A 20,079-nucleotide genomic window follows, 5' to 3' on the forward strand; every position below is an offset into this window, starting at 1 on the left:
AAGTCAGACATTCTGCCACATAACTGCATACTGGGATGATGGTTTGTATCCATATGATCAAGTCCAATATTCACTCTTTTAGCTCTAGGTTAGAGACAAGCATACAGAGAATTCTCACCAACTCTGCAGATACACAGAGGTTTTTCTTTATAGCAACATTTACTGTTTTGTTCAGTCTCAAACCGGCGTCAGCGGATAAACCCACTGTTCTCTGACTGCTCAGCACCAAACAGCAGACAGACAAAGTGAGAGATTAGCTGGTGAACATTAGATCGTTAAGCAGATTAGGATGCTTCTAATTATGTCAGGAGTTGGTAGATACCAACAAAAAAGAGAGTGAATATTTGGATTCATCAGGTGCACAAACAAAACTCCAGTGATTGTCAAGTTGCTCTGTGTCTGCTGGATGTGTAAGTAGGCAACTGTTTGCTATAACTTCTTTATAAGATGATGATTTGTCCTGACGTTGGGTTTTCAGATTGTTCTTCTGTGACCAAATAAATATGCAACTGTAAAGAAATAAACACAATCAATGAAACTAGGTCCTGGTGGGGCTCACGGTAGCAACGCATCAGTAATCTATGAGCTGACCCTGTCAAATGTCAAAGAATCACGAGAGGTCAAAATCAACCAGCATCAAGGTAAAACATAATCTCTGTCTCTGTGTCGCTTCACTCACCTGTCAGCAACCCGTCGTTCTAGGCAGGTGGACGGTTTCAAATGGAGGAGAAGGAGCGAGAAGAGGAAGAGGAGGAGGATGCAGCAGTGTTTCCATGGTGAAGCCATCGCCGTGGTGACCAGAGTGTGATGCCAGCACACACTCTCGCCCGTCTCTGCCCCTCGTAATCTACTTTAATCAGCCCACCGGCTTTAAGCCCCCCGTGACAGAAGGATGAATCTGCCAATCAGGACAGAGCACAGGAAGAAAAGGGGTTGAGAGAGTCCCGCCCCCTGGTTTTTCCCACATTTTCATTTGAGCTCAGTCAAATACATTTAATTTCAACAGATTAAAGGGTCATCACAATGACGAGTGCGCAGACAAAACAAAGAATTAAAGAGACAACTGAGATTGGAAATTGTCTTGAATCTAGAATGTTTCAGTCATGGAGTACAAACATGGCTGGCTTCTCATTCCTTTAATAATTGATTGTAATTTTCGACTACCTCTTTTATTAAGTACGACACTGCACAAGCAAAGAATAAAAAAAACATTACATTGTGACTCATTTAGTTTGCAGTTTGTTCACATTCTGCGTGAGAGCTGATGGATAATTGAGAATATAGGGAAGAACAGCTGGTCTGATTATTAACATGGTTGAACGAGTAAACTATTTTGTGCTGCACTTGAACCAATAATATTTACTCAAGTGCTGTAATACAATTTGCATTACTTGCACTTTTCTTGAGCAGCCCAATTCCATTTTATGCTATTGTATACTTCTACTCCACTACATCGCAGAGAAAAAACTGTACTTTTTACTCCACTACATCTCAGAATAAATATTGTACTTTTGACTCTATTACATCTCTATGTCAGCTTTAGTTATTTTTAAGATTTAGTTTATTAATACAAATTTAAAAGCAACAAATAAATCATGTATGGGTATAATCATAGTCAACCCAGCATTATATTAAGTCATTCAAATTAGCTCCACCTTAAAAGATGCAACATTAAAGTGATAAACATATTATAATTCAATAATATAAGAAGTGTTTGAAAGGGGCCATTCAGCAGAATGAGTAGGTTACATTTACTTTTGGTATAAGTATATTTTGATGCCAATACTTTTGTACTTATAGTTAAGTACAGTATTGAATGCAGGACTTTTATTGGGACAAGTATTTCTACAATTCTACAAAAAAGCTGAAGTAAAAGATCTGAATATTTCTTCCACTAATGACTAAGAGTCTACAGCCATGCTATGTGTGAGGCTGGGCATTCAGAAACATATAGTTTTTTTACAGTCACATAGTTTGACCATCAGAGAGCACTGAAAATGTTATTTTTACACTGTAAAATGTTTTGTTCTATATGTTTATATAAATAAACTGAATAACAATACATCTTTATCAGATTATTTAAACTCTCAAATAACAATGAGGCCAATACTGGCAAACACAAATCCAACATTTAAACTACAGATTTTGCATCTACACTAAATAATCGAAGCACTAATTTATAAAACGTAAAATTACCTACAAAACTAAAAATAAAGCAACACAATTAATTTACATTAATTATATAAAATACAAAAAAATATCTCAGATTGCAGGTATGAAAAAAACCCTCAAATAGCATATAAAAAATGAAACATTTGGACTAACCTATATAAATAAGATAAAATAAAATAAAATAATCCTTTATTAGTCCCGCAGCGGGGAGATTTACAGGATTACAGCAGCATAGAGGATAGTGCAAACAAGAGACATAGTAAAAAAACAAGATAAAAATAAGTATTATAAATAAGCAAATGAGCAATAAAAAAAAATATGGGAATATAAAAAAACTGAATACCAATATATTTTTATCAGATTATTTAAACTCTCAAATAACAATGAGGCCAATACTGGCAAACACAAATCCAACATTTAAACTAAGGATTTTGCATCTACACTATATAATCCAAGCACTAATTTATAAAACGTAAAATGACCTACAAAACTAAGAATAAAGTAACACAATTAATTTACATAAATTATATAAAATACAAAAGAAAATCTCAGATTGCAGGTATGAAAAAAAGCCTCAAATGAAACATTTGGACTAACCTAAAATATGTAAAATGACCCACAACACTAAGAGGTAATTAAAACAATTAATTTACAAATTATTATAAAAATACAGATTGCAGGTATGAATAAATTAGTAATAATATCACAAACATCCCAATGTGGTAACAAAAGTATTTCAATTATTTATTATTCTGTATGATAATAAAAGCATAAAATTATCATCATGTTACCCATGGATATATATAAACGTACCTTTATCTTTTATTCTCAAATAACAATGATTTAATAAATGAAACGTAAAATTACCTACAAAACATAAAAATTTTACATAAATTATATAAAATACAAAAAAATATCTCAGATTGCAGGTATGAAAAAACCCCTCAAATAGCAAAAAAAATGAAACATTTGGACTAACCTATATGATAAGATAAAATAAAATAATCCTTTATTAGTATACAGGATTACAGCAGCATAGAGGATAGTGCAAACAAGAGACATAGTAAAAAAACAAGATAAAAATAAGTATTATAAATAAGCAAATGAGCAATAAAAAAAAATATGGGAATATAAAAAAACCTGAATACCAATATATTTTTATCAGATTATTTAATCTCTCAAATAACAATGAGGCCAATACTGGCAAACACAAATCCAACATTTAAACTAAGGATTTTGCATCTACACTAAATAATCCAAGCACTAATTTATAAAACGTAAAATTACCTACAAAACTAAGAATAAAGTAACACAATTAATTTACATAAATTATATAAAATACAAAAAAATATCTCAGATTGCAGGTAAAAAAAATCAAATGAAACATTTGGACTAACCTAAAATATGTAAAATGACCCACAACACTAAGAGGTAATTAAAACAATTAATTTACAAAGATTATATAAAATACAGATTGCAGGTATGAATAAATTAGTAATAATATCCCAAACATCCCAATGTGGTAACAAAAGTATTTAAATTATTTATTATTCTGTATGATAATAAAAGCATAAAATCATCATCATGTTACCCATGGATATATAAGAGAGTAAACGTACCTAACCTATATCTTTATCAGATTATTTAATCTCTAATCCAATAAAACAATTAATTTACATAAATTATATAAAATACAGGTATGAAAAAAACCCTCAAATAGCATATAAAAAATGAAACATTTAGACTAACCTATATAAATAAGATAAGATAAAATAAAATAATCCTTTAGTAGTCCCGCAGCGGGGAAATGTACAGGATTACAGCAGCATAGAGGATAGTGCAAACAAGAGACATAGTAAAAGAAAAACAAGATAAAAATAAGTATTATAAATAAGCAAATGAGCAATAAAAAAAAATATGGGAATATAAAAAAACTGAATACCAATATATCTTTATCAGATTATTTACTCTCTCAAATAACAATGAGGCCAATACTGGCAAACACAAATCCAACATTTAAACTACAGATTTTGCATCTACACTAAATAATCCAATAAAACAATTAATTTACATAAATTATATAAAAAAAATATATATATCTCAGATTGCAGGTATGAAAAAAAGCCTCAAATGAAACATTTGGACTAACCTAAAATATGTAAAATGACCTACAACACTAAGAGGTAATTAAAACAATTAATTTACAAAGATTATATAAAATACAGATTGCAGGTATGAAAAGAAATCTCCATGTATGAATAAATTAGTAATAATATCACAAACATCCCAATGTGGTAACAAAGGTATTTAAATGATTTATTATTTATTCTGTATGATAATAAAAGCATTACCCATGGATATATAAGGGAGAGTAAACGTGCCTCACCTCATCCTCTCAGTGATCATTCTCGTCAGGCAGCTCGTAGCCACCCCCCGCGGGGTCCTCAGACTAGACATTGCCGCGGTGCATTCTGGGTCCTTCCTTTCCATCCCAAACTCGCTTCTGCAATCATGGGTACGGTGTTTCCTTCGCCCTAAAATATGAATTTACCCTGCCTAATGTTGTGATTTTTCGATTCTATGTCGTATATGAACATCTTATGAACTGTTTCGATGCGTTTGTTGGTGGAAAAAATCTTAAAATGATAAAGAAACGGAGAGTTTTTAGGGTTCTGTCTCCCCGCAACGTGGAGCGGCCATAACACATCAGAGCTGCGTGTTAGCATGGTTAGCATAGCCTAGCATAGCCTAGCCTAGCATGGCATATGTCCCTTTTGCACCATGCATTACTGTTGTAACAATTGGAGTGTGTTGCTAAACAGCTGGATAACTTAATAATTTAATAACCTAATGTCTTATGTGATCAGGTGAAAAGAATCAGACTGAATGTGTGTAGTCTTGGTTAGCTAAATGCTAATAATGTAGAGCTAACTGTGACTTTTTGACCTAAAAAAAGGTCCTGATTGTTTCTTAAAGACTCTATAATGATGGTGTATTTGTTGTAACATTTAAATCAAATCACCTATTTGTGTGAGGAAGCATTTGGACTGATTGAGTGAGAGGCCAGAGTCTCAAGAGAAGGAATTGATTGTAATTACAGTTAAATTATCTTGACTTATTCTGGCATTTCAGGTGTGAAAACAGATTTACCTGGACACTGAGAGGCTACCCAAAGACATCTTTAAATGTGTGCACTGCAGAATAGGGCTAAACAAATTCTGTTGTATAATTGTTGGATTATTTGTTCTACAGTGTGGTTTGGAGACGTTTAACCATTTAAAATATATATGTACTTCACATTACAGAGACTTACAATAAGTGTATTCAACATAGGTATTCAAGAGAACTACTAGTCACCAGAAGTCATAAGTGCATCTCCTTTCTTAAACAAGCATCTAAGAGCAAAACCAGAAAAGTACAGAAACAAACTGATACGAAAACAATAAGTGCAACAGACTAATACGACATGTAAAATGTCTTTGATTAATTCAACATCGATCAGATAATCCCTACAAGGCTGCAATGGCTCTAACATTTCTTTTCCCCTTCTGCTCTTCTCCCAGGAAAGTGTCGTGGTCTGCGCACAGCCAGGAAGCTCCGTAACCATCGCCGTGAGCAGAGATGGCACGATAAACAGTACAAGAAGGCCCATTTGGGCACAGCCCTGAAGGCTAACCCCTTCGGAGGAGCCTCCCACGCCAAGGGCATCGTTCTTGAGAAAGTGTGAGTACCAAGAGACCTACTGAACCGTAAACAACTGAAGATGGAGTGATGGCTGATCACAAAACGCTGTTCATGGAAAGCTGGTCAATTTAATTTACTTAACTTTTGTCACTCAAAGTCAACGCCCTTGACGGTCGTTTCAAGCATCTTAACCAACGAGTTTGATTCCAACCTTCACATTGGATGTTTAATACTCCAGTGACCAGAGGGATGTTGGCAAAGTTGTTCTCAGTTGACAATGCCACTGGAGAAAAACGGCACTCTTTCCCTCCATCATACCTACTGGAAAGTTCTAAAGTCATAGTTGATGTTAAAATATTGCGTTATGTCTTTTAATCGATCATAATGCTGCTGACATTTCTTTCCAGGTCAATTGAACTGTTTTCATGTTAAGTTTGTGTTAACGTGTTGTTGTTTTTTTTTTTTCTTGTCTGCAGTGGTGTTGAGGCTAAGCAGCCTAACTCTGCCATCAGGAAGTGTGTGAGAGTTCAGCTCATTAAGAACGGCAAGAAGATCACCGCCTTCGTCCCCAACGATGGTTGCCTCAACTTCATCGAGGTAAATGCTCGCCCTGTATACATCCTAGAATAACAGCCAAGCAGCTGTATTGTGCAGTAAATGTGCAGAATCTGCAGCAGAAAACTTGAGCTAAGAGTAAACTAAACTAAGTGTGTATTAGTAGGTTCAGCTAATTTAATCTTACAGATGCATGTGTTATTTTACTGACCATCCTCTCCCTCTCTCTTCCTCCCCCTGCAGGAGAACGATGAGGTTCTGGTGGCAGGATTCGGACGTAAAGGTCACGCCGTTGGTGATATTCCTGGAGTCCGTTTTAAGGTGGTCAAGGTGGCCAATGTGTCCCTGCTGGCTCTGTACAAAGGCAAGAAGGAGAGACCAAGGTCATAAACAGTTGATGCAGAAAATCAAATAAACACATTTTCAGTTTCAGTCTGTTTCGTGTTGTTTGATTATTGGTCACTCACAATTATTACTTTAAGAAAGTATTATTACTTTAAGAAAGTATTACTTAAAGCATGAAAATGAGTCCACACTCTTAGTGTCTGTATTTGGTGCAATTTTTCATTTACAGGCACCCAATCATGTGACGCGTTGTTAGTAAATGTAATCAATCAAGCCAAGGATGTGAGCTTTGTGGAACAGTTATCCAAAATTGGATTGTTGTTCTTACAGTATTTCCTTAGTTGTTGATTTGGTTTAAATCAGATTCCTTGTAAACAGTCCTAAAAGCTCAATACTCGTTTGTAGTTACATGTGGAAGTTTGAACATTTCCTGAAAGAGGATCTGTTTTGGTGGATGCATTTAAACTTTTGCGTATGCACTTTTCTCCAAAGCATTTTACAATGTGCCTCTCACAAGTGCACACTAATACAAATTGTAGCAAAGGTCCTTTTATATATAATTTATGAACGACTACTTTGATTATCAATCACTTTTTCAAGAAAAAAATTCCAAGCTGCTCTGACTCGACCTGATAAAATTAATTTAATCTGAAAATGGATATCTGATGAATCGATAAATCTGTTCTTGCAGTCTCCCTACAGTGTGTTCTGTATTTAATGGGAGAATAGAGGTGGGAGTGTAAATATGCTGCACAGTGTAATCCAGACACCATCCATCCTATTCGCTGATCAGTTCACTGCATAAAATTGTCTGGAGGAGGTAAATATAGTAACGGGTATCAAATCCCCCACAGACGGAGTGCTGCAAGTAAATATCTGACACATGGAGGTCCAGAGCTCACATGAACCTTAAGTTTCTTTCCTTGCAGAATTGAGACACTTTAATGAGAGAATTCCAACAAATAAATTGATTTGGGGTATAAATCACATGTATTTGCAGGCAGGCAGTGTTCTAGTATTTAATCACTGTGTGGAACATGGATTAATTGACAGAACCCATGTAGGCATAAAGCTCTGGTTTCAGTCACGGGTCAGAGACCTCTCCTCCTCCTCCTCCTCCTGCCGTCTACAGCAACAACAACAGACCCTCCTTTAATCAGAGGGGACTCGAACAGCCGAGTAGAGGGAACAAACAACGACTCAACACAAAACCACAAGGTAAAGAAACCTCAGCATGGAAACCTGCAGTCAGTGACAAAGAGTCTAACAGAATAGGGTTGTGACAGTCTGAGATCTTCATGGTGCCAGACCCATCTCAGGAGACATCACCGTATGAAAGTATGAAGAATAATTATATTATCAGTTTCAATGATTCTTAAGGATTAAGTATATCACATGTTCTATAACTGAAGCATGAGAGTTTACATGTTTGTAGCACTAAAGCATGCTTAATTAACTACAAATGAAAAATAACATCAGCTGTGAGTTTCTTAAATAATCTACTATGATTATTAACAACTAGAATATACTGTAGGTGCTCGACAGCACAGCCGGACTGCTCCTGTCTGTAACTCACACTCACTTTTGTCATTTTCTTTCAGCAAATACACACTGTAGGATAACCTTCAATCTGAATATAGCACTTAACATCTTAAACGTTTTGGAATATCTTTGTCCTACAGCACACAATGACTCTTCTCTAATAGAACAGACAGAATGGACGACATATATATATATATATATATATATATATAGAGAGAGAGAGAAATATAGAGAGAAATATAGAGATATACATATATATATATATATATATATATATATATAGAGAGAGAGAGATAAATATAGAGAGAGATATATACATATATAGATATAGATATATATATATATATATATATATATATATATATAGGGAGAGAGAGAGATAAATATAGAGATATATATATAGAGAGATATAGAGATATATACATATATAGATATAGATATAAATATATATATATATATATATATATAGAGAGAGAGAGATATAGAGATATATATATATAGATATATATATATATATATATATAGAGAGAGAGAGAGAGACATACATACATATAAATTTACATATAGATATAGAGATATATATATACACACACACACACATATAATGGGGATAAGTTGGGCAGAATATGAATTCACAAAATCAGGAAAAGTCTGTATTTGACAGAAAAGGAAGACGAGAAACAAGCAGGTTTTAAGAAGTTCTTTTAAAGGTGTGTGGTGATTTAGCAGAGGAACCTATTATAAAGTCATCTTTAGGCAGCAATGCTCCATCAACATCATCAACATTTTGGGGAATGTCCTTTCCTGTTTCAACGCAACAACAGAGAAATGATTTTACCAGTTTGGTGCAGAGGAACTCCACTGGTCTGCACAAAGACCTTAAACATGTAGAGGTCATAATGTACTGCAGAGGGGTCCAGTCTGAACCAACACAGACTTGCTGATCGCACACAAGTTCAGTAAAATGTTCCTTTTTTTAACAGAACCATCGTCTTCATTATGGAGTTTTTGCGATTTGGGATGCTGGAGGATGATGAGGATGACGACGTGGACGCAGCGACTCAGTACATGATTGAACAAAGTCTTCTGGAGAGCAACAAACAGAAGGAATCTAAGAAACCAAGGTCGTGAATATTTCTCTTTATCTATCGTCTTGGTTTGGTGAAATTAAAAACTCCTACATGATGGAGGTTCTTCTCATTAATTTACTGTCTTGTTACTGTATTTAAAATGTTCCATTCTTGTTTATTGAAGTTTATATTCTGAAACAAATCTTGTGTAAATTTGAGTTTATTCGACTAACCAAAGAGCTACAATTTTAAGTCTAGTGCATTTTTTTCCGCCCCACTGCCTACGACATCAATACTGTTGGTTAAATAATTAAAAAGGAGTCTAAATAGTTTCCCTTCAACCGCAAATTAGTTGCTAAAACATTTTTTTCAATTCCTAGTTTTCCTGCAATCAGAGGTTTTAAATATATATATTTTTTTCTTTTTGCTCACAGCTCCGGGCCAGAGTCTGCAGACTGCAGCCCGATCTTCACTGCTATAAGACAAGGTGAGGGGGAGGATACAAGACTTGAATCAAGATGGATGGTTTTGTTGTGATCTACTATAAAAGAATAAAGGTATTTACATTTTAAGATATCCACAGATACATTTTCTGGATTTAGTGGTGGTTAAGTTGATTCAATTGTTTACTTTTTTAGTTTCTGAAGGCTTCTTTTTAATTGTCCCCACACGGACATTCAAGTTTAAATATCTGTTTAATCACTTGAAAAACTCAGAGACTTAAAGCAGAAAATGTAAACTTTTTCATTGATTCACAATGACTACCTATATTTTTGCATTCATTTGACGAACAATTTTTCTTTCTTTTAATAACGTCTTCTTCTCTTGCATATAGGTATATTTTAGTCACAACGTTTCGGTACATAGACCTTCATCAGGTTACTTTTTTAAATAGTAACCTGATGAAGGTCTATGTACCTACTATATGCAAGTGAAGAAGACAGTGTGCGGGAGTTTTTTTGTTCTATATGGTCTACTTTAGGTATATTCTTCTACGCACCTGTCATCCTACTGGTGTGCTCTTTTTCTTTCTTTCTTTTCATAATAAAAAAAACATTATGTTGACTCCAAAAAGGAACTTGATGTGATTTCAGTTGGACTTTACTATCTAGTTTATTCTTTTTCTGAGGTTGTTGTTCTTAAAAGGGGAAAAAACATTTCTGATCTCCTAATACTATAAAGAGGGATAGAAGTTGAAATATTTACTTCTGCTGACCCTCCACTCCTCCAGGGAACCAGAAGCTCTTGGAGGATCTTAGTGTACGACAGAGGGACAAGTTTTTAAAGACAGACGGCCGAGGTTGGACTCCTCTGCATGAAGCAGCAGCTCAGAGCAACCAAACCATCCTGGAGCTCACATTCAAAGGTTTGTACCCGCTTCATACAATGAGACAGAAGTGTTATCAGATCAAACAGTGGAGCCTCCTGCCCTCCAGTTTCAGGCTCAGGCTCCCTGGAGAGTCGCACTCTTCGTGGTCAGACTCCTCTCTTCCTGGCAGTAGAAGGAGGTCTGATAGAAAACGCCTCCTTCCTCCTTGAACATGGAGCCAAGCCGGACACTCAGGACCAGGACCAAGACTCCCCGCTGCTAGCAGGTAGGATGACCCACGTTTCACTGCCTATTTCCCTTTCTTTCAGTTTGGACTGAACTCTAAACTGTCCCATTTAAATCCATTAAAACCCAAAGAGTAGCTCAAAAAATAAAATGCAGCTATAATACATATTGAAATACTGAAAAACCACCTAGCAAAGCTGCAGACTTTCTGTCACAGTTTGAAATATATTTGCCATCCTTCTAATTAATTCCTTCATTGAAACAGAGCTGAGGTAGTATTCTGATACTCAAGTAAAAGTACTAATACAGCATTCAAACTACAAGTAAAAGTTCTGCATTGAATATGTTACTTGAGTAAAAAAAAATGTAATGAAAGTATTCATTCTAAAGATAAATGTCCCCTGTGACTGTTATATTATATATTATATCATTAGATTATTATTACTTACACATTTATGTAAAAGCAGGATTTTACTGTGGGGCTCATTTTAAACCATTAACTAATAATTATTTTCATTTTGAATAAATCTGCTGATTATTTTCTTTATTAATCATTTGATCGTTGACGCCGTCAGAATGTTTGTTTTGTTCGACCAACAGTTAAAACCTCAAAGTTATTACAAATCAAATTAAATTATTAATAATAATTAATGGAATAATTAAAAGGAGAAGCAGCAAATCGTCACATTTGTGAAACTGGAATCATGAAAAAGTTTTGAATCGAAATATTATTATTATCAAAATAGGTGCCATTTAATTTAGTATAAATCAACTTACTGGTAGTAGTTTATAGTTAATAACAAAGCATCATGTTTTATGAGCTCTGATTTTTCAGGGTACAATAGTTCGTTCTGCTTCGTTGTGGAGTTAAAGTATAGGTGGTATGAAAATATACTCAAATACAAGTAAGTCAAATTTTTGCTTGTACTTGAGTAAATGTACTCAGTTACTTAAACCAGTAATAAATGGTGGCTGCAAAAAGTGTGTTGTGTACTTTTGCTTACAAAATGAAACACAACATTTTGCTCCTCTTCATCCATCATGTTTGTCTCCTTCCCTCTGCAGCGATCCGTTCAGACCGGGATGACCTGATGAAGCTGCTGCTCCAGCAGGGCTCCAGGGTGAACCAGGGGGGCTGCCACAGCCGGCGTCCCCTCCACGAGGCCGTACATCTGGGTAAGACGCCACTGGTGACTCTGCTGCTGGAGGCCGGAGCCGAGACAGATCCTCGGAGTGACTACGGCCTCACGCCGCTGGCTCTGGCTGTTCAGGCCGGACACCTGGAGGTGGTGGAGACGCTGCTGAGGAGAGGTGAGAGAGTAGTGATGTCTCTGCAGCATCACACCCACTATTCATGTTTACATCAACATGATTATTTTTCAAAATTCAACCAGAAATATTTGAGCAGTTCATTTAAGGCAGAAAAATCCAAGGTTTTAAAATTTAAAATAAAAATTTGATTGAAATTTTTCACTTGAAAAAAAACAAAACATGCAACGTTAATAATTTCGTCAGACCCTCCTCTGAATATTATTATTTATTTTGTTTGTTTGGTGCAGTTTGTTTGGTTTAGTTTTAGAAGTGGGGTGCATAGTTATTCAGAGGTTATTCAACTAAAAGCCCTTAAAACTTTTGTTCTGTGCATTTATACATTTATATCAGTCTAGCAGTATCACACATTATTATGTGTTATTCACAAATGCTGTATTGTAGTATTTTAATAAACAACACAACACAACTTAAAATCTGACTTTGTTATTTACAGAGACTTTTTCTTTCTGATAGATAAATATTTGCATCTTTAATAAATAGTGTCATTGCTGCCTTTGATTGATGTTCAATTCTAGCATATTTCTAAGAGAATACTAACAAATAAAATTATAGATTAAATGTTTTTTTGGAGTGGCTTTTTTCCACCCAAAAAATGTGCAGAGACCTTTGCAGTATATTTTTTCCAGCCCTGAATAACACTAACAGTCTTTAGGTGATGTCAGACCAGACTTTGTGGCAAAAAGCAGGTGGGACAGGAAATAGTGCAGGCTAACAACAAGAGTCCTCAAAGTTGAATATTTGCTGTTGAAAATGTAGTACTTTTTACTTCACTACATTTATTTGATGGTTAAAGTTACTGGTTTCTTTGCAGATTAAGATAAAAAAAACAACAACATATAATCAGATGATGAAAACATGAGATATACCTACAGCGAATTAACTTGCTTCTCAATCATTTAAAACATTTAAATGCTGCTTGGATTAATGAACCACAGCTGTACTTTTTCTTTTGATACTTTACTACCTCCTCCTGTGTAAAAACGCATCGTGTTCAGCTGCAGCCAATATGAGTTAAAGATACATCAAGTGAGTATTTTCCTAACTTATTGTCTCTTTTTCTTTAACATAATTCCCTCTTGTTGTTCGTCCTGCAGGTGCGGACGTCCTGTCCCAGGCGCAGGACGGGGCCTCCATCTTGTACGAGGCGTGTTCTTCAGGAGATCTGGAGGTCATCAGTCTGCTGCTGGAATACGGCGCCGACGCCAACGTGGCCAAACAGACGGCACACATGCCGATCCACCGTGTCGCACACAGAGGACACCTGCAGTAAATGTTAAATGTTACATCACATTTCAACAGCCATTTGTTGTATTTCATTCTGTAAAGTTGTTATAAACTGCATCATCAGATGGAGGTGTGTGTGTGTGTGTGTGTGTGTGTGTGTGTGTGTGTGTGTGTGTGTGTGTGTGTGTGTGTGTGTGTTGTCCTTCAGAGCTCTACAGCTGCTGATTCCAGTCACTTCTAAGACCGAAGTCTATGACAGCGGGACAAGTCCTCTACACTCTGCTGCTGCAGGAGGACATCCACACTGCATCAAGGTGTGAGTGTGTGTGTGTGTGTGTGTGTGTGTGTGTGTGTGTGTGTGTGTGTGTGTGTGTGTGTGTGTGTGTGTGTGTGTGTGTGTGTGTGTGTGTGTGTGTGTGTGTGGTGGAAAGTAACTAAGTGCATTTACCTAACTACTGTACTTCAGAACTTTTTTTAGGTTGTTGTACATTGCTTGAGTACTTTCATATTTAGTGCATCAATAATTATAATACAGTAATATAATATACATTATTCTGAAATATGACATTCTGCATAAATAGTACATTACTTTTGGTACTTTAAAGTAGCAATATGTAGGATTTTGTAGCATCTAACAATGATACTTTGGTATTTTTACTAAATTTGTCTGTTAAACACACAACAGTGAAACAGCAACTGAATGTGCCTCCTCCCGAACTCCCATCAGGCCTTGCTGGATGCAGGTTATGACCCAAACTACATGCTTCAACCCTGGGCTCGGCGTGGTTATGATGATGAGAGGAAGTCAGCGCTCTTCTTCGCGGTCTTAAATAACGACGTGCCGTCCGCCACACTGCTGCTGGAGGCCGGGGCCATGACCAACCAGGACCCAATCAAATGTCTGCAGGTGTGTGTGTGTGTGTGTGTGTGTGTGTGTGTGTGTGTGTGTGTGTGTGTGTGTGTGTGTGTGTGTGTGTGTGTGTGTGTGTGTGTGTGTGTGTGTGTGTGTGTGTGTGTGTGTGTGTCCAAATATACCAAAGATTAAAATACGTTTTTTAACAGTTTGGGAAACACAATCATTCACTTTCTGAGAGTTAGATTTGTGGTTTATGGGGAGTTACTTGCTTGAACAATTTTTTCAAAAAACAACAGTCGGTGCATTGATCATGTTCAGGTTTCTGAGGTGTTGTTGTCACAGTGAGGTTGTCAGGTTTAGGACCATTGTGCCTGTTAGGGTTGTGCTCGACCAAAGCCATTCTTAGTCGACTAACACTCATATGAATTTGTCAATAAGTTGATTTAATTGACGGATCTGTAAAACTAAGTTTCTCCACAATGAATCACACAAAAGCACCACTTTATATCTTCTGTTTACCAGAGATGTGTTCAGAAGTCATTCAGCATGATAAAATCATAAAACACGACTTATCAACTAAAGATATCTGGGTCGACTAAGACCAAAACGACTGATCAGTCAAATAATCTACTTAGATCTGGTGGACCTAGTACCTGCCAAGACACCAATAGATAAAATGTGCTCATATTTGGTGAACAACTGTGCAGCCAGAGATGCTGCACAGTAACACTTGGCGGATGGATACGCTGTTGTTCTTCAATGAATGTCTATGTTGGTCGGCCTGTCAGCCCACCACTTCGCTGAGCAGAAACCCCTGATGCTGATCAAGTGCTTTTGTCTTTAAGATTGCCCTGCGTGTGGGCAACTATGAGTTGATCAACCTGTTGCTGAGGTTTGGAGCCAACGTCAACTATTACTGCAAAATAAACACGACACACTTCCCATCGGCCCTGCAGTACGCTCTCAAAGACGAGGTAAACTGATGCATTTATAAAACATTTTAAATAAAAACATTTCTTTTACTTGACGGATTCTACTGGTATCAGTTTTACTAACTTTAAGTATAGTCAACTTTAGGTAGCTGTTCTTGTGATGTGTGTGTGTGTGTGTTAGGTGATCCTCAAGATGCTGTGTAACTACGGTTACGATGTGAAGCGCTGCTTCGACTGTCCCTACGGCAACGGCTCCCACGTCCCTGAGGACTACGAGGGATGGAGCAGCACTGTGATCAAAGACGCCATGGTAACGAACACAGTTCATCAGAGGGGTCACATGGTAGAGCTCGCTCAGTGTCAACTGAACTGGAAACGTAACTAGGAGCTAAAAAAAGTTATAAAAAATACTGATTGGTAAATGTATCTTAAATGATCCGTCCCATATTCCTAAATGTTCTAAAAATGGTCTGATGTTGTGGTATGTTTAGTTTCAGAGGGTTTTTGTCATGAACTGAAGTGTTGAAAGTTTAAATTTTGACCTGCTGTTGGCCTAAAGAGAAGTCACAAGATCTCCAAAGTTATTAAAGGAATAGTACTTTTATGTAGTACTATATAGGTTCTCTATGGTCCCAAAAAGGTTTCTATTGAATGGCGTGAAGGAAAGCAGAGCACCCGAAGAAATGAAGCTTTCATGCAACCCAAAGACTGCAGACCAATGTTAGGACATTTAAGAAAACTCTTTCTTTCGCAAGAGAGTACTATGTGAAAATGATATTGTTTTTGGTTGAATTATTCCTTTTACAATTCTTAAACTAACTGTACCGATAACGATAGTCCAAAAAAAATCTAAAATTGTTATGTTGTGGTTTATTTAATGTTATGAACTGTTGGAAAATTGGAAATTTTGACCAGCTGGCATCGCTATAAGAGAAGTCAAAGGGTCTCTAAAGTTATTAAGATTCGGGGACAATGAATGTTTGCAAGAAAAAAAAGAAATCCATGCCAATTTCCTGCATGTACTGAACCTTGTGTCACACTGCTGTTAAACCAGATAAAGTCTCCTCTTGCTGCATGACTCAGAGGATGTTAAACTTCTCGCAGTCTATTAATGTTATAATGATAATACTTTTCAATCATTCAGTCATTTCAGAACGTGTGATGGATGCTGTGGATTAATATAAACCGGCATGTTATGAAGCTCATTCAGACCTACCGGGACATGTAAAAACTCCTCTGGTGAACTTCTGTCAGTGCAGTTCTGCGAGGTGATCACCGTCCGCTGGCTGAAGGGAATCTCAGGTCAGGTGGTTCGTGTCATGTTGGACTACCTGGATCATGTGCCCTTGTGCTCCAAGCTGAAGGCTGCTGTGATGGAGCAGCAGCAGTGGCCCGACATCTGCAGTCTGCAAGGTTAAATTAAATCAAACTTTATTAATCTGTGCAAACAAGAACACAACCGGTGGTCTCCGTTAATGTTTCCTCCTCTTCCTCCTCTCCAGAGAACGCTCGCTGTCTGAAGCATCTCTGTCGTCTGCAGATCCGTCGCTGTCTTGGTCGCCTCCATCTGAGGTCACCCGTCTTCATGAGCTCCTGCCGTTGCCGGGGCGACTGAAGGACTACATCACGTACCGGGAGTACGACCTGTACGGCTAGCCGAGCAGCACCCCGGGGTGATGCAGGAGGACTAAAATAAGAGAAGATAGTTAACAATAAGAGACAAAATATAAGATTTCTTATTTTTAATATATTGTCTTTTCCTAATTAAACCAATTAATTTCCTTTCCTGAAAGACAGTGTGTGATCTGAGTGTCTATATTGTCTATATTTTGATAAAAACATATAAGCATTTGAAAGCAAAATAGAGATTGGGAGGATAAAATCAACTGTGAATCAAGAATTTAAAGTCTTATTTCCATAAAGGTTAGAAAATAAAAATAAAAGAAGGAACAATAAAAAAATCATTTTGTCAGATTTAGTTAGTATTTGTACTTTATTGTCACATTTGTTAACACAAATGTCCGTTAACTTTTGTTATGTTTACTTCATCACAATGTGATTCTACTGAAAGGAAATAAATGATTATTTTTTACCCTGCTTGCTGTCTTTATTGGTGATGCTACAAATGTGAACATCCCAGAGATTTGAATCTGATTTAAAGTTAATATTTTTCTATCATCATCATCAGATTTCTACTACCAGCTGTTGATATTCCCGGTTCCCAGGGGATGTTCCTCTAGCGCCACCATCAGGACAAAATCACCACTTTATATACAAGAAATATCCAGATTGTTAGGAATAAGACTAAGATAATGTCAGAAGAGTTTTGTTTCAGGCTGTTGAGGACCTTCTTTTTATGTTTTTTAAATAATATTGGGTTCATAATTAGATCAGTTTAAGTTTGTTAGTTGCACATAATAGTAAAGTTAAGACAATAATTTCAAGTATATTGTGAATAGTGAATCATAACTTAAGTATGCTAAAATTCAGATCAAAATTACGATTGTGTGCTTTGATTCAAATATATATTTGTATAGGTGATAGTGTCATGAGGCTATCTATTTATGGATTTGATTTGTCTTAATAATTTTCATCAAAAACTCCAAAGAATCAAAAAAATATAATAATTTGAGAGATAATTTGAAATTTTAAAATGATGTTTAAAGCACAGTTCTCTTTGAAGATGCTAATAAAATATCTGTCATAAAGTATGAGGTCTCTATCAATGAAGACTAAATAAATGTAAAGTGAGTAGTTGGGTTATTGTGTTAATGACACAGCAATGTCCTCTATTATTATTATTATTATTATTATTATTATTATTATTATTATTATTATTATTATTATATATAAAGAACCATATTTAATGTGTCCCTGCCTCCAGGACATTAGTGGTTTAATCTAATTTAACTGTAGAGTCAATACTGAAGATTACCAAGCAGCTAAGTGTCTCTCTTGTCTCTCTAAAAGTGGTTTATGATTATTTCCTGTAATCAAAATACATTGAAAGCATTTCAAGATCAGGAAGATTTTCAAACAGCTATTTTTGAGCAGAAGAAAAAGGCTTTAAAGATTGAATAGAAGATGAAATACCTCGGGGTGAATATCTTGTACTTTTGAAACACAGATCTGACCTGAACTCTCTGCTGAGAGTCTTTGCACAACACCAGATGTGGACTCCACACAGCAGGAGGTCACAGAGGTCACAGAGACCACGTTTAATAAGCAGACGACCGGGTTCATCCCGTCCTCCTGCTGTGTTGAATCCCTCGATGTGAAGTTTTTCTAGAATCCTGATTATCTGATGAACATAAAGAAATCCTGATGTTGTTATTTAAAAGCAGAAAGATACTAAAGTTTATCAAAGATTTGCACTTTGTGTAGAAGTTTTTGACTGACTGTTGGTGATTCTTAGCATTCTTTGATTTGCATAAATGATATTGCATACACTAAGCTTTTACCCTGTTAGCATGAATCTCACCATGTGTCTCTGATTATTAGTCATTTTTACATTGTCCGGGTCTTGTTTTTTAACAGTCTCTGTAGAGGCCATTTTGCCCCCAAAAAATTGAAACAAATCCAAATGTAGGAATACTAAAAACATAAATACTGACAGTAAACACAATTATTAGCTATCAAGTAAAAATGTAAAACTCTCAAGTACTAAATTTCTTTTTACAAAGTCTTGGAACTTGGACACGTCGAGTGATGTTACTTAAATCAGCGTTAAGACTACGAATTTGAAAATGAAAACAAATCTGTCCCAAAGCTCAATATGACGTCTTCACATGTCCAAAATCCAAAGATGTTTTGTCTCGCAACCATAGAAGACTAAAAGAAAACTAGAAAAAAAAATCACATTTATGATGTTTGAACCAGAGAGTTTAGGCATGGATTCTTTTCTCTTTTAAAAGTGACTCATATTGATTTATCTCGCAAAATTGTTGCAAAACCATTAACTAAAGATCCATTACTTGATTAATTCACTAATTGTTTCAGCTCTATTTGGGATGTTAATCTATTTATTGTTACTGACATTTAAGATAATTTATGTAGCCGACCTCCAGACTACTGAATGTGACTTTAAAGCGGCTTTTATTAATATTTTTGTAATCATAATGTATCAAATGACAACAGTATAAAAGAAGTGACTATATGAAAAGACCAAGAACCTACCGAGAATTATCACCTTTAATTAGCAGTTCGTTTTTGACTTTACAGGGATTTATAGTTTCAGCTGCAACTTTACTGCTCTGCTTCTCTCTCACCGCATTCATCGCTTCATTTTTCAGAGAAAAAAGCTCTGAAAACCTAAACTACACAACCTTCTGAGCAGCAAACAAACACAGTTAAGAGTTAGAAACTAATATTAGATAGTGAACATTGTGTAGAATTAGCAGCTAAAAGTTCTCAGTGTGGAATTCAGAGCATATCAATTGTTTCCATACGGCTCTCAACATGGACGGCTGAATTCGGCAGCTCTTAGCTAACGGTGCGAACGGCGCCAACGGCTACAGAGCTGAAACATCTAAAAAACAGAGACTCATTACCCCGCTATATTGCAAATAGTTGTTTGCTACTCAATAAATGCTCTGAATTTCAAACGTAGCAGCTAAATAGACAGATATTCCGCTCAGGAGTTGGTAGAGACCAAAAACAGAGCTAAAAGAAAGTAAATAATGGACTTCATTCATCAAGTGAACTCCAAATGAATGATAACATTGGTTTGTAACTTCTGGATGTGTAAATAGGGGTGAAGTTCTTCCGCTGGCTGAGAACTAAGGTTAGCCTTCAGGTAAGGTTCTGTTAAGT

General features: G+C 36.0%; 2 protein-coding genes across 2 annotated transcripts; both read left to right on the forward strand.

Moving 5' to 3' along the window:
• The first annotated feature begins 4,580 nt into the window (after positions 1-4,580).
• rps23 (ribosomal protein S23) lies at positions 4,581-6,843 on the forward strand. The gene is made up of 4 exons (XM_054617162.1): positions 4,581-4,687; positions 5,736-5,895; positions 6,333-6,453; positions 6,655-6,843. Exons 1-4 carry the CDS (start codon positions 4,684-4,686, stop codon positions 6,799-6,801), a joined length of 432 nt encoding a protein of 143 aa, XP_054473137.1. The 5' UTR covers positions 4,581-4,683; the 3' UTR covers positions 6,802-6,843.
• A 1,045-nt stretch (positions 6,844-7,888) lies between these two features.
• On the forward strand, positions 7,889-16,882 carry LOC129106263 (dynein axonemal heavy chain 12-like). The gene is made up of 13 exons (XM_054617643.1): positions 7,889-7,974; positions 9,282-9,425; positions 9,803-9,855; positions 10,600-10,734; positions 10,805-10,963; positions 11,989-12,234; positions 13,350-13,521; positions 13,688-13,793; positions 14,207-14,386; positions 15,181-15,309; positions 15,449-15,577; positions 16,527-16,680; positions 16,770-16,882. Exons 2-13 carry the CDS (start codon positions 9,298-9,300, stop codon positions 16,880-16,882), a joined length of 1,704 nt encoding a protein of 567 aa, XP_054473618.1. The 5' UTR covers positions 7,889-7,974; positions 9,282-9,297.
• Positions 16,883-20,079: the final 3,197 nt, after the last annotated feature.

This window comes from Anoplopoma fimbria, chromosome 17, assembly GCF_027596085.1.
Source record: "Anoplopoma fimbria isolate UVic2021 breed Golden Eagle Sablefish chromosome 17, Afim_UVic_2022, whole genome shotgun sequence".
Lineage (NCBI taxonomy): Eukaryota > Metazoa > Chordata > Actinopteri > Perciformes > Anoplopomatidae > Anoplopoma > Anoplopoma fimbria.

Bases quoted from the DNA above. Each gene is read 5' to 3' on its own strand.
- LOC129106263 (XM_054617643.1), top strand. From the start codon at position 9,298: ATGGAGTTTTTGCGATTTGGGATGCTGGAGGATGATGAGGATGACGAC. The intron at 12,235-13,349 runs GTGAGAGAGTAG...TTCGTCCTGCAG, and splicing joins GGAGACGCTGCTGAGGAGAG to GTGCGGACGTCCTGTCCCAG. The intron at 13,522-13,687 runs GTAAATGTTAAA...GTTGTCCTTCAG, and splicing joins GCACACAGAGGACACCTGCA to AGCTCTACAGCTGCTGATTC.
- rps23 (XM_054617162.1), top strand. The intron at 5,896-6,332 runs GTGAGTACCAAG...TCTTGTCTGCAG, and splicing joins GGCATCGTTCTTGAGAAAGT to TGGTGTTGAGGCTAAGCAGC. The intron at 6,454-6,654 runs GTAAATGCTCGC...CTCCCCCTGCAG, and splicing joins GTTGCCTCAACTTCATCGAG to GAGAACGATGAGGTTCTGGT.